Here is a 14,968-nt window from a genome sequence, read left to right as displayed (position 1 = left end):
TTAATTGCACACAGTCCAAATCTGCCCCAGAGAGCTATGTGACAATAGAATTCAAGGTTTCTTCATTTGTAAAATGGAGATAACCATTCTACCTGTTCCTTACTGGACAGAAGGGGGCTTTGGCAATACATGGAAGGCAATCTACAATTCATATATGACATTGATAATAAGGCGGCTTCTAGCCTGGGTAAAGACAACTTCCAGAAATGATTCTTAAGCTCAGTCTTAACCACTGAAGAGGAAGAGGAGGATATTAAGATGGAATCTAAAGGAAAAACTGATTCCACAGTTACACTGCATATTCTCCACAATTCAATTTCTACTTACCTCAGCAATTTCTCTCTTGAATCTCCTAAAGTTCTCCTATATTCAGACTTATTTATTCACTGATCTCTTAGAAATACATTTTTCTAATTTTCTTCTTGTTATTATGGCTAAAGCTATTACCACCCCTGACCCTGGCACTAAAACCTGTCCTACTATAAATCCACTAAGTTCAATCTTCTTTAAACTATCAAAAGGGCCCATAGCTCTTTCCCAGGATGAAGTCTGGGATGGTTTATCTTTATTGTTGATTGTATTTAAAATCACCTAGGAAGCAAACTTCTGGCTATATTTATGAGAGTTTCCAGGCACACTCTCATGAAGGTGGAGCCACTCTATGGCCTGGGATCTAAATAAACTCTGAATGAAAAGGAAAACAGTGAGCAGAATGCCAGCATTCTTCTCTCTCCCTCCTAACTGTAGAGGGAATATTACCAGCCACCTCAAGTTCCTGCTCTTGGGCCTTTCCTGTCATGATGGATGTTGCCCTCAAACTATAAACCAAAATATACCCTTCCTTCCCTAAACCATTTTTGTTGATATTTTGCTATAGTGATGAGAAAAACAATACAGGGTCAGACTGGCATGCTCTTCCATGCATCCCTCTTCATTTGCTTTCCTGCTACATGCATACCCTCACAGTCCTTAATCACATGAATATATGCAATGAGATTTAACTATGTCTCTATTGTACTATAAATTCCATACAGGGCTGAATTTCCTATAGTCAGAGAAAACAGAGCAAACACATAGCACTCTAGTCCCCAGTCTATTGAACGGATGCAGGAAGGAACAAATCAGATAACTGTTGGCAGTAACTGCAGTTAGTGGTTAGGGGACGCACATGACTGAAAAGTCCTAAGTACTTTGAAGTAATGTTCTGTTTTCAAGTTCTCACCCTGATGTGCCTGCAGCTCTACCAACGTCAAAACCTACAAACTTTCTCTGCAATGGATTTTTCAAGTCTTTTTGCATGCATCAAATCCCTGGAGGATATAAGGCATGCTATAACAAAATCAAAGCCAGGGGAAAGGTCAGCAATCAATTTCTTAGGTGTTGGGAGGAAATACCTGGTACAAGAGAATCAACAGATCTAGAGTAGAATCTTCTGATTCTTACTGGCCTTAGATCTTGGGAAAGTCTTTAACTTCCCTAAGATAATGTCTCAATCTGATAGTGCAGATTAAATACCTACTACTTCGGGGTTCCATAAGAACTAAATAAGCCTATGTGACTATAAACAGAGACTCATTTTGCCAGGACAAAATATAAAATACAAGTACAAAATATACAGTAATTAATACACTTCCAGAAAGATACTTCCTTAATTATTCTTTATGAAAGTATTATGTTAACTATCCCTTCCTTTGAAAGGCCTCTAAAGACTACAGGGAAATGGAGTGTTTCTTCTTCCCTCTCTAAAGATGGCAGTCTGGGAGTAACTTGCTGAAACACACTGATCCCTTATGTCTGAATATTGGAATCCTAATATTACTCAGTTGCAGCAGAACTGTCTTTGTGCTCAATCTCTGGTACAAAGAATAAGTTAGATTAGTCTTGTCATACTGCTTAGAGTAATGAGTCTTTACAACTTTAAAATCTCTAAATTTGATATAGGAAAATGTGAGAGTTTTCGAGTACAACCAAGCTGAACTTGTTCAGAAAGGATAAAAGATGAACTGTTCAACCTTTGAAAGCACTTGATATTATGACTACTGCCTTTAATAATTCTTTAGATCACCAGCTAATCGAAAACTAGCAGAACCTGGGGACTAGAGAGATAGCAGCTCAGCAGTTAAGAGCATTTGCTGCTCTTGCAGAGGACCCGGGTTCAGTTCCCAGAACCCACCCATATAGCTCACAACCACCTATAATTCCAGTTTCAGGGTTTTATCGCCCTCCTCTGGCTTCTGTGAGCACCAGGCACACACATGGTGAACATACTAATACAGACAAAACACTCATACAGATTAAAACATTTGTAAATCTTTTTTAAAATGACAAATTAATTAAAATAACATGAGGAATGAGCCCAAGAACAAAAGCAGAACAGCCTTCTGAATCAAAGACTGCCAAGACCTTTCTTACAATGACGAGGAAGGAAGCACAGGACAAAGGCCACACTACATGCCATTTCCCTTTCACTACTTAGACACTCATTTCATTGTTGTCATTTTCCCAGCATTGTGGATTTGTTTGTCTGTTTTTTCAGTAGGTTCATTTGCCTTACAAAACTGCAAATATCCAAGATTCTTGTCTGACATCATTCTGGCACAAAGAGGTAATCATCTACACCTTCACCCAGTAAAACCAGACAATGCTGCCTATAAACAGAACTGTATACGTAGAATCAGAGGCTTCTCATATTTCTCCTGTAGAAAGACTCCCATAGCACTATCAAAATTACACAGTTTTTAGTGGTAATTACTGACTTCTTCTCTGTGTATCTTCATGATGTCACCATGAAGATTCTGAGACCAACAGTACCACAGACCAGGAACTAGTTCTGGGAAGTGATAAGCAGGAACTTGAAACCTTTCCTTGTTTACTGAACCAACAAACATGCAATGATTATTTTTAGCAAGTTCACTTCTAAACTTGTAATTACTTTTTCTTAGGAAGTGCTATGATTTACATCAATATAATGGTTAATCTTGGTTTTCAATTTTACTAGATCTGGAATCAACTAGGAGATTAACCACGAAGGAACATGTAAGTGATTTTCAAGTGTAGGCAGTACCTTCCAATGTCAACCAGATATGCAGTCCAAGGGAAAAAGCTTCCTTCTAAAGCCTTATTTCCTTCACACTTCCCTGGTGAGTTTAATCACCCTATTGGTTGAGACCATCTCCCCTACTGCTGCTGCCTCTGCTGCTGCTACATTTCTTCCCTGCTATCAGAATCCAGTGTCTTTGGGCTTCCAGTATGGATTAAAGGTCAGTGGCTCCCCAGGAATCCTCCAGATCTTCAGCACCAGATTGGATCTGCTGAGGCATTCAGCCTCATGAACTGAGTAGCTACCACGTTCTCAACCTCTTCATAGGGCAAACAAGCACTGTTGGACTACTCAGACCTTATTAAGTACGACCATCTAATAAATCTCCCTTTTAATATACATATTCATTCTATTGATTCTATTCCTCTAGAGAAACCTGACAAATAACAATGACTAATATTTGGAAATACTTATGAAAATTCCAGAAGCTACTCAATGGATAAATACATTCTTTATTTTTTTTTAAGATTTATTTATTTATTATGTATACAGAAGAGGGCACCAGATTTAATTGCAGGTGGTTGTGAGCCACCATGTGGTTGTTGGGAATTGAACTCAGGACCTCTGGAAGAGTAGTCAGTGCTCTTAACCTCTGAGCCATCTCTCCAGCCCACATTCTTTATTTTTAAACAAATAACTATACAACACAGAAATTAAATTGCTTTTGTGTAAAAACACGTTACCTAGATATACTTATTCCTCTTATTTAATAGTCTCTAAAACTAGAAACTTTAGATCTGTAAGATCAATGCTTAGAAATCAGACAATGCCCATTTAAATATCCAAAAGTTCAAACAGTGATATTATGTTGAATTAAGTGCTTAAAGCAAAAATAATATCAGAAATCTGCTCTCATTGGAAGACCTTAGAAATACTGTGGTACTATTGCAAAGAGCCTATATCAAAGTACATTAGGTTCTTGCCAGAAGGCAAGAAAAAAAACCTCAAACATCATAAAAAGTAGTATCATGGTAGGATATTTAGGTTAAAGAACTTGATGCCTTTGTGGACTTGTAAAGCAATTAGATCCTAAGAAAAAGAAGTATCAAAAGATGAAAAGTACATAAAAATAGACTTTTAAAGATCTGAGGCTGCTGGGTGAGATGGCTCAGTGATAGAAGTACTTGCCACCAAGTTGACAACCTGATTTCAATCCCAGGGACCCATTTGATAGAAGGAGAAAACTGACTCCTGAAAGTTGCCCTCTGAGCTCTACAGACCCCTTTGCCCTGAGAGGATGACAGAGTTGCAGCCATCTTAGAGAAGGGTCAGACTAGGGGCAACAGGCCCTGGGAAACCCACCAGAGGATGTGCCGCCCCTCCACCCTAAGCCCTGGGAAACCCACCAGATTAGACTGGGAGCAGCAGACCCTGGGAAACCCACCAGAAGATTAGACTAGGGGCAGCAGGCCCTGGGAAACTCATCAGAGGATGTGCTGTCCCCTAGACCCAGACAATTAAGAACCACATAAAAAAAATGAATTCCAGACATTTCCTGCCACAACCTAAAGGATATGATAGATTATATACCATAGCTGTTAGAGGGAGCAAGTTTCCTACAGATAAGAAATGGGATGTCTAGTTGTCAGAGAAAGTGGGCCTGCTAATGATATAGATACGATGACATAAACTGCTAGAAGAGATGGCAATTTCCTTGCAGCTGCAACTCTCCAGTCAGTTCAAACCAAGAATCACCAATTACCTGAAGTAAGCACCAATCCTGAGCCTGTAACTATATAGAGCTGGAACTCTCCTAGACCCCCCCCCCCCCAACCACTATAAAAATCCTATCCTGTTACTGTGTGGGGTCCCTCTCACTCCACCGCTGTGACAGACAAGGGGCCCAGGTTTGAACTCATGAATGGGAAGACTCTTTGCTTCAGATCAGTTTCTTAGTGGTCTTTGGGGACATCAGACTTTGGGTGCAACAGCCCCACACACAAATAACTAAATAAATATAATAAAATCCATTTCTACCATGTTAGCCTTAAAAATCATTGATATTGAGAGAAGAATTGTATAAAATAAGAAAATTCAAGACACTTGGGCACAATGAAAAGCCTTTGAACTAGTTTCTGAGCTTATCTTAGGTTTCTGGTGCTAGGACAAAACACCACGACACAAGCAACTACGGAATGAAAGGATTTATTTAATCTTACACTTTCAAGTAACAGTCTATCATGAAAAGAAATCAGGGCAGGAACTCAAGGCAGGAGCCCAGAGACAGGAACTCAAGGCAGGAGCCCGGAGACAGGAACTGAAGGGGTGCTGCTTACTGGCTTGCTCCTCATGACTTACTCAGCCTGCTTTCTTACAATCCAGGACCACCTGCTCAGGGTAGCACTCACTGCCCACAGTGAGCTGGATCCTCCCACATCAACCAAGAAAATGCCCCCACAGGCTTGCCAGGCATTTTCTCAATTGAAGTTTCTCTTCCCAGATAATTCTAGCTTCTGCCAAGCTGACAAAAACAAAAAACATAAACAAACAAACAACAACAACAACAACAAAACCCAACCAGGACAGAGCTTCTACATAAACCACAAAGATTAGCAGTGAGTTACTCCCATAAATAGGACCTGTAGCAACGCCCGAATTACTACCCATTCACCATGTCCAAGCCAGGGGCTGAGGATTAAAAAGAGAGACAAGACAGCGGGTCATTCGTCTCAGTAGAATGCCCTTTATTGAAGGAGGGACAAGGCCTTAAATACAGACTTACAGTATAGTGGAAGAACCTGGGAGGGCAAAAATAAACTACAGATGTTTTACATTCTAGCATTACACCAATATGCAGGATATGCAAACAAGGAACCTTCCGTACGCTGTTTAGGAGGAATGAAACCAGCAGGGAATTAGCATAGGGAGGACACTGATCAAGGTCAGCAAGCAAAGGCAACAGCTCCCCAAAAAACAGGGACCGGGGCCCAACAAAGACCAACTTTCAATTTTCTCATAACAGGAAGACAAAAAGTATGACTAATTCTGAAAGTTGTGCTTTATACAGAATAATCTATCAGTAGTGAGTAAGCTATTGCAAACTTGTAGATGAGAAAAGTTGACAGAGTATTCTAAGTAGAATAGAAATTCACAGTAACCAATGATTTATTCAACTCTTCTAATACAGTATTTAGCAGAACTTACTAAGGTCAATCTAGACATTCATTCACTAATGATAACAATAGTAGAAAATAAACACTGCTTGCCATATGTTAAGACAATGTTCTAAATATTTCCCAGGGAGTAACTGGCTTCACCCTAACACTATATGTGAAACACTATGCATTTCATAACCATCTCCATTCTACAGAGAAGAAACTATAGCATACATCAATTAAATTACTCTGCCAATAAATTAAAACCAGCCAGACAAAAACAAACAAAAAACTGGTAAGATGTTAGATCAAAAACTTGGGCCGTAAGTGGCTAACCCTAAACCTAAACTGTTAGAGCCATAAAGAAAACAACAAAGATCAAGGGAGACGGTAGCACTCGTAGTAATGTCAAAAGGCCAGCCCAACCAGGAGCATCCATGAGGAAGACCGCACCGCGGGGCTGAGCGGGAGGGGAACTTTCCTGTCAGAATAACATGAAGTGTTTAAAGAACTGTTTAATCCATACTGAATCCAAATCCCTAATGATGGGACTAGAAAAATAGCATTTTCATTTTAATTTGTTTATTAAAGAAAAGTAAAAGCAAAAAAAGTCCAAATAATTCTGGGGTGCCGCTAGGTCTGGAAACTTCTGTCATAGTTATCCTCCTGCTTTAGCATTCCAGCTGAAACTGTAAATTAATTTCCCAGAAATGCAGACAGGGTCCCTAGCACCAGGGAAATTGCCCTGCACTCAGAAAAACCACACCGTTTATTGCTCTCCTTTTTACCTGAACGGGCCCACATAGAAAGAAGAATGATGCGGGCACCTGAATAACGGATGTGGCGTCTACTACAGGCTGACTAAACAGCGGGCATTTTTCTAGACTTTTCGACTACTACACCAGCAGGAAGAAACCCTTCCTGGCCATAAACGCCTGTGATAATTCGACTGGGTCGTGAAGCGGAGTCCCAGGGTCCGTTAACTAGCTTTAAAAAAAAAAAAAAAAATGGACTCTTGCTTCGTGCCCGAGAGCGTTCCTGGACGCGACTCGGTCGGGCCGGCCTGCTCTCCAGCCAGGTAAACCGGGCTCCAAAAACCAACCAACCAGCTCAGCAATTCCTCCCTCCAAGTCCCGCGCCTACCCGAGGGTCCTCTCGTCAGGTTGATCTCTTCCTCAGCGACTAAATAATCCACCCGTCCGTTCATGTCTGACAGCTCTCCGGGCGGAAGCCCGGGGTCAGCTGGTGCCCCGCGCAGGTGAAGGTGAATCAAACTCCACGCCGCGTCCCCAGCATAGCTTTTACAGTTTCCTCGGCCGCCGGACCGGAAGAGGAAACCGTGGACCCTGGGAGCGCGGAGGATGCTGGGAGTGGTGGTTCCCCGCGCCCACCAGCCTTTTCTTGTTCCTTCGCCCCGGTCTCAAGGCAGATCCTGAGGCGCCATGAGAAAGGTACAATGCTGGCCTACGGTGGGAAAGCATGTGGGAAGGGGGGCACGGAGAGAGGGTAATAAAGTTATGGGACATAATTAGATTGATACTGTTGGCACTTTAAATAACATCTCCACAAATGTTAAAATAAAAAAGTGTAAAAATAAATAATATCCACAAATGTGAAAACAGAGGGAAACAGAGGAAGGACTTTATCTTTTTATGAGCCTCAAACCACACTGGGAAAGACATCATCACAGGCAAACTACTAGTGAGATTGCATACTTGGGCAGGAAATTGTACCTTTTGTGTAGTATAGGCACAGTTCAATACATTCATGCCCTATGTAAGAGAACTTGGTAAAACTGTGTCATGTTCCTTCATTGGCGGTTCACTCTGTTAGTGAATAGAATTTATCCAAAGGGGGGAAAATACAACTTCTCTATCTGTCAAGCAAGTATTCACTGCTTAAAGCACACCTGAGAACCTGATAGTTACTCAGACCATAGGGCTGGGTGCCTCACAGCCCAAACCTGGCACCAAAGATATGGGGAGTTACTGGAGAGTCACTGGTCCTCGGTCATTGATGGAAGCCTGCTTATGCTGGCTCTGATGTCAGCAGAGGAATCAGCCGCAGCAACAAGATAAATTAGCTTGGTGGCAAGAGAGAAGACCGAGTGAGCAAAAAGTGAATAATTTCCCTTCTACCCCTTCCCTTTTTATCTGGGATATTACCAGAAGGTGCTCCCACATTTGGAATAGGTCTTCCCACATCAGTTAAGTTAGTTAAGACACTTCTTCAGTTGAGGAGTCTTACCTAGATGATCTAATTGGTAGCACATTGAAATTAAACCATCACATTTCCTGCCCTTTTGTTGGGTTTGTAGTGTCTGGGAGTTTCTTGATTTTCTTTTATTTAATGAGTAGCATCATTGATTTTTTCCCCCTCCTGTGGTCTCTTTGGTGTATTTATTTCTGTCTTCAGATGGAAATATTCCTTCCAGTGTCCTTGGTAGTGCTGCTTTGCTCATGAATTCATTTAACCTGCGTATATCATGGAAAGTTTTTCTCTTTTCCATCAATTAAGATAAGTTTGCTTGGTATATTAATTAGTGGTAATTTTTTTTTTAGAATTTGAAAAACACTGGTCTTGCTTTCATGGTTTAGACTGAAAAGTCAGCAGTTATTTTGATGGGCCTCTCTTTGTATTGCCTTGGCCCTTCTCTTTCAAAGTTTTTCAGTTACATACTTTTTTTGTTCTGTCCTGTCGTGGAATATTAGTTTAAGATGTGTTATGTCGGAGGCCAGCTCCAGCCTGTTGAAGGGTTCTTGGAAGGAGAAGAGAAGAATGAGGAAGTAATAGATAGATATATAGGCAGAGCCAACAAGAAAGACAGAGACACAGGATAGCTTCGGGAGGGCTCTGGGTCAATACCCAGCCCCATCCCCCAGCCCCCCACCCCATGCAAGTTTAATCATGATAGGCTTTTTATACATCAGCAAGGGAAGGCGCAAAAGACTTCCCCGTTTCAAGGTCGAGGTATAAAGTACCAACAAGTATAAACACTTCAAAACACCTGGTAACCACGCCCTTGACCAAATCATCCCATTATGCAGCCCTTCTGGATAAAGCAAGCTCAGACTTTCTAACCTTGAATGAGGCATTACTAGGGAGCCTCTGTGAATGCCCACAGTGTTACATTTGTTTATGCTGTGGAATATTTGTTTAATAATACAAAGATGTGTTGCATTCTTTTATGTTGCATTTGTTTAACCTTATAAGACAGTGTTATTTTGCCTGTCTAAAATACCTGATTGGTCTAATAAAGAGCTGAACAATCAGTACTTAGGCAGGAGAGAGGGATAGGTAGGGCTGCCAGGCAGAGAGAATAAATTGGAGGAGAAATCTTGAAAAAAAGCAAGAGAGGATCGAGAAAAGGAGAAGAGGAGAACACCGGGGTCAGTCACCCAGCCACATAACCAGCTACACAGCCACACAGTCAGCCATGGAGTAAGAAAGAAAGAAAGATATGTAGAATTAAAAAAGGTAAAAAGCCCAGAGGCAAAACGTAGTTAAAAAGAAACGAGATAATTTAAGTTAGAAAAGCTAGCTAGAAACAAGCCAAGCTAAGGCTGGGCATTCAGAAGTAATAATAAGTCTGCATGTATTTATTTGGCAGCTGGGTGGCAGGCCTCCAAAGAGTAAAAAAACCAACTACACTGTACATTTACTATTTTGACTGTAATACAATACAGTGAGGTTTTTTTTTTTTTTCCTTGCCTTCTCTGTTTGATGTCCTATGTGCCTCTTGTATCTGGTTAGACTTCTGTTTCCCTAGATTTGGGGAATTTTACTCATGATTTCATTAATATTTTACATGGTACCCAGTTTCATGAAAGAAGCATGCTGAAATCTAAAACCACAGATTTACTTCAACACAGCAATCATGGGTAATTTCAATATCCCACTTCACCAATAGACAGGTCATCTTGGAAAAAAAAAAACTAAACAGAAAATCTGGAGTTCAGCGATATCATTAATCAAATGGATATCTACAGAACATTACACAAAACACTAAATAATACACATCCTTCTCAGAAGCCCATGGGACTTTCTACAAAAACTGACCACATACTAGGACACCAAACAAGGAAAATTGACAACATAACCTGCATTCTGTCTGACCACAATGGAATTCAGCTGGGCATCAACAGCAATAGATGCTACAGAATATACACAATCTCATGGGAACTAAACAGCACAATGGTAAATGATAATTAGGGTCAAGAAAGAAATCAAGAAGGAAAATTTTTTAAATTGCTTAGGCTTGAAAAAAAATGAAAGCACAACATACTGAAACCTATGGAGTATGATGAAGGCAGTCCTAAAAACAAAGTTATGGCATTAAGTGCCTGCATCAAAAAAAAACCAAGATAATGCAAATTAATAACTTAATGATGCACCTGAAAGCCCTGGAAGACAAGCACAAACAGCACCCTAGAAAGTAGACAGGAGGAGATATGCAAATCAGAGTGGAAATTAATGTTTTTGTGTTTTCTTTAGTTTCTCTTGCTTTTGATTTTTAGTTACATTGTACCATGACTTGGTAAAATACAATAAATGAATTTTTAAAATCTAGTTTAAAAACGGCCTTTGAGATGCCTCAGAGGACAAAAGTACTTTGCTGAGCAGGTGGAGACTTGAGTTCAATTCCCATAATCCTCATAAAGGTGAAAGAAGAGAATTAACTGCATAAAGTTATCCCCTGACTTCCACATGCACACTGTGGCACACACACACACCCTTATACACACACATCTTGCAAACACACACATACTAAGTGTTGTACCCAGATCGTGACCCCCAGAGAGACCACCAAAGACGAGCATGCCGGAATGCAAAAGCAAGGTTTAATTCTGGATATCCAAAAGCAATACAAGCCTAGGCAGGGACTTCGTCCAATACATCCAACGCAATGGAGGCTGGAGGAAGTGCCTGCCTGTCCGCAAGCTCAGCTTTTAAAGGGAAAAATCACAAGGTTACATCATTTAGGGGTGCTATGACGGGTACAATTCTAATTGGCTCGCTTCTAGGGGCTTTCTAGAAATCATGGCTTAATCTTACTTCTAAGGGAGTGGTTGCCCGCCACCATTTCTCATTGGCTGCCCTCAGGTGGGGACATTTTTATGGTCAGTTACCCTGGAAACCAGGGAGAGGACATTCCATAGTCGGGCAGGCATTACCTCGGGACTATCTTGTGACTCTGTACTTTTACACTTCCTGGTTTCTGGAATCTGAACTGACTTGTTTCAGTAACTATTGGCCTATTCCTAGAAGGAGAAATCTTAGGCCTTAGTTTTTGGGTGAAGGCATTTTGGTCTTATTTCTAAGATGGCTCATTTTGGTCTCACACTAAGTACACATTTTAAAAAAACATGGAAACATCAATTACACATACTCCATAAGGATAGAAAAAAGAGGAGTTAGATTACATAAGCTAGGAATGTAAGTATTATTAATGGTAAAATTATTAATACATAGTCATATTAATGGAAGGGAGATTGGAAAATAAAAAGACAGGAAAGTAGTGTAATATATATACAAGATGAGAGGAAACAAATACAGAATAAAACAAAGCAATGAAAAACAGCCGCAACCGCAACAAAATATACTGGTTATTTCTTCCTTCCTGTAGAGATAGCGTATACATATGCTTTAGATTGGGGTTTGTTTTGGTATTTCCCCCGTTTTATCATTTACATTTTACTTGACTGGGGTATGTGACACGAAAAAAAATCATTTTCTTTTTGAACACCCCCCCCAAATAAATCAAACCAGAAATGGCTGCTCTCAGAATGAGCCCTGCTCTACATTTCCAGTTGACACATGTTACCATAACTACTCCCTAGCTAAATTCACGGCCGTGTTTTTGTATCCAGGCCTGGCAATGTGATAAATGCCGGGGACACTCTCAGATTGGTTCTGGCAGCTAAACCCAAGGACTTTAACTCAACTGGGTATCGCCTTACCAAGATGCATTCTGTCATACAGGTATGTGCCTCTTGGGCTTTGAGAGTATATTCAAAACAAAGCAATTTGTGTTGACAGGATGAGGCATAGGGTTATGAGCGATCGAGATACCCTGGCCACACTAGTCTGCCAGTTTCCGTCTGTGCTAGGGCAACTTTTATTTGTCAAATTAATACAACTTAGAACCACCTGGGAATAGAGTCTTAATGAGGAAGTGTCTACATTGGTTTGTCCTGTGGGCATGCCCATGAGGGATTTTCTTGGTTGTGTTGGTTGATATGGTGTGGGAGACCTGCTCCCACATTTTCCCCCAGGGTACTCTTGAGAAGGGAAAGGTGAGAAATATTTAGGTAGAAATATAGAGGGGAGAAAGACAGTATAGCCTCAGGAGGGCCGGGGTCAAAACCCACCAGCCCCTTCTGTCTCTTCTAAAGGGCTATTTACAGAAATGCCAAGGGTTGGAGCAAAAGACCTCCCCGCTAGCACAGCCAAGTGCAAACCCTTCCAAACATCTGATAACCACGCACATGGTCAATCCATCCCCTTAGGCAGCCCTGCTGGGTAAAGCAAGCTCAGATCTCACTAGGAAACCTCTGTGGGCTCCCACAATATGGAAAGACCTAGCCCACTGTGAGTGACACTATCCCCTTTGCTGGTAGTCCTAGACTATGTGAGAGAGGAGAGCTAGTTGAGCACGCAACCTAAGGTGTATGTGTTTATTTCTGACCATTCTAGTCTGACCGTGACTGTGGATATGGTGTGACTCAAGTCACTGCAGTGACTCCCCACCCCCAGTGATGGACTATCCCTAGAATTGTAAGCCAGATAAACCTCTTCTGTCCTAAGTTGTTTTTTGTCAAGGTATTTTATCACAGCAACAGCAATGAAACTAGGGCGCCATCCCAACCACCCAACTGGCAGTCACACATAGATGGTCTTGTTCACAAAGGTCAAGCTATGGTTTTCTAGCTGTAAGACCCTTGGCTCCTTTTGAAACATGGATCACACGTCCCAAAACAGATTTGTACCCAAGAATCTGCATCCAAATCCTGACCTGTTTCCTGGGCCCACACTGAGATAATTACTGAGGCAATTACTTACTTAGCTGCTAGAAAGCAGGAGATAGTCAAAGATTGGAGATAAAAGAATGCAAAAGCATCTGTTCTTTCCGGCCCAGAGGTCCTAAAAAGCTCTTTTGAGATGATGATTGCCTATCTGAGTACAGGTGAACAAACTAGGAAGTGCAGGGAGGTCCTTCTCCAGGCCCTGCTTGCTTAGGGGATTGCAGATCTCCTACAGTGCCTGCCAAGCCTTTCCTTTGCTCTTTTACTTAAAGGCCCCACTGAGGAAGAGTCTGTCCCTTACTGTTTTGCCCAGTATACAATATTGGATTCCACAGCCTCTTTCAAGATTGAAAGTTTAATGTTTCTGGATGCCACTGACCTCTGTCTACTGTTCACAGTTGTCCACCTTTCCATGCCATCCCATCCTCCCTGTACACATGCCTCTGGTGTTTAGATGAATCTTCATAAAGATACAGGAAAGTTATAACTGTCTAATATACCATCTTCCCTCTCCTCCTCGCTGAATTTCTGATTCACATCATGAATTATTTGTTTGATTTCACTCAACTGTCCAGCAGTATTCTCTTGTGTGTTTCCTTCAGATTGTTGCCAACATGCTTTTTAGGCAGTTCATAAATAACTTCTATTGCTTTGGAGTCAGTTGCTAGAGAATTCTTGCACTTCCTTAGTGTTATCAAATTCCACTTTCTTTCATTTTCTTTTTTTTTTTTTTTTTTTTTTTTTGGTTTTTCGAGACAGGGTTTCTCTGTGTAGCTTTGTGCCTTTCCTAGAACTCACTTTGTAGACCAGGCTGGCCTCATTGGTTGTAACTGTTGTCAGCAATGCACACAAATACTTCAATGATACAGATTACAAAGTTTTCATGGCTAGCATGATGTTCCATACAGAAGCAATGATGCTGTAGAACTAGCCTGACAACATGATTTTGACTTCTCTATAGCACTGATTTCTATGCCCACAGAAGCACAAAGCAAATCAGAATCAACTTCCCCAGTGGGGAGGATAGGATATCATGTGGGCTCAGGTGCCATGTGTAAGGGTAGACAGTGGTGCTCGTGGCTGGCCGTGGCTACTGTGTGGAAAGGTCACAGTCACGACAGGACCCAGTGATACCGTGGCAGCAGCGGTTTGGCTGGCAGCGGAAGAGAAAGGAGGAATCACGAGCCATGGTTACCTTTTAGAGCTTTATTAGAAGGAGAGAGAGAGAGAGAGAGAGAGAGAGAGAGAGAGAGAGAGAGAGAGAGTGCCAAAGAGACACACAGAGAGACAGAGACAGGGACAGAGAGACTGCACGGAGGGAGAGTACAGAGAGAGAGTAAAGAAAGAGAGGGGCACAGAGAGGCACCAGAAACAGAGAGACACAGAGAGAGAGAGACAGAGACAGAGAGAGACAGAGAGACAGAGAGAGACAGAGAGTAAAGAAAGAGAGGGGCACAGAGAGGCACCAGAAACAGAGAGAGAGAGAGAGAGAGAGAGAGAGAGAGAGAGAGCGAGAGCGCATGGGGGTGGGACGCAGTCGCCTGCTGATGACGTACAGAATGCTTACATTCCAGACTTTTGCTTATTATAAAAAAAAAAAAAAAGCAAGTAAATAGGAATGAATAGGGGAGTCGTTTCTCTCAAAAACTGCTTCCAGCTGACTGGTGGACATCAGTTGGCTCGGGGGGGGGGGGGGGTAGGGAAGGGGGGTCTTCCAAAGTAGACAGGTGTTGTGGGATGATGGGCCG

General features: G+C 41.6%; 1 protein-coding gene and 1 long non-coding RNA gene across 3 annotated transcripts in view; one reads left to right on the top strand and one right to left on the bottom strand.

Moving 5' to 3' along the window:
• Window positions 1–7,523, bottom strand: part of Synj2bp (synaptojanin 2 binding protein) — a 37,843-nt gene extending 30,320 nt beyond the window's left edge. Inside the window, exon 1 of the mRNA XM_052739413.1 lies at window positions 7,339–7,523. Within this exon, the coding sequence (XP_052595373.1) occupies window positions 7,339–7,402 (64 nt within the window). The 5' untranslated portion in view covers window positions 7,403–7,523. The remainder of the gene's footprint in view (window positions 1–7,338) is intronic.
• An 8-nt stretch (window positions 7,524–7,531) lies between these two features.
• The window catches only part of LOC128111142 (uncharacterized), a 92,965-nt gene continuing 85,528 nt past the window's right edge, over window positions 7,532–14,968 (top strand). Inside the window, exon 1 of one of the 2 annotated variants that reach the window (XR_008218504.1) lies at window positions 7,532–7,646. This is a non-coding gene — a long non-coding RNA (uncharacterized LOC128111142). The remainder of the gene's footprint in view (window positions 7,647–14,968) is intronic. The other variant, XR_008218503.1, reaches the window with a different exon arrangement.

Source organism: Peromyscus californicus, unplaced genomic scaffold (genome assembly GCF_007827085.1).
Source record: "Peromyscus californicus insignis strain IS unplaced genomic scaffold, ASM782708v3 Scaffold_15__1_contigs__length_86483966, whole genome shotgun sequence".
NCBI classification, from domain to species: domain Eukaryota; kingdom Metazoa; phylum Chordata; class Mammalia; order Rodentia; family Cricetidae; genus Peromyscus; species Peromyscus californicus.
Note: the sequence above shows the minus strand (reverse complement) of the source record. Positions and strands in the feature narration are given on the sequence as shown.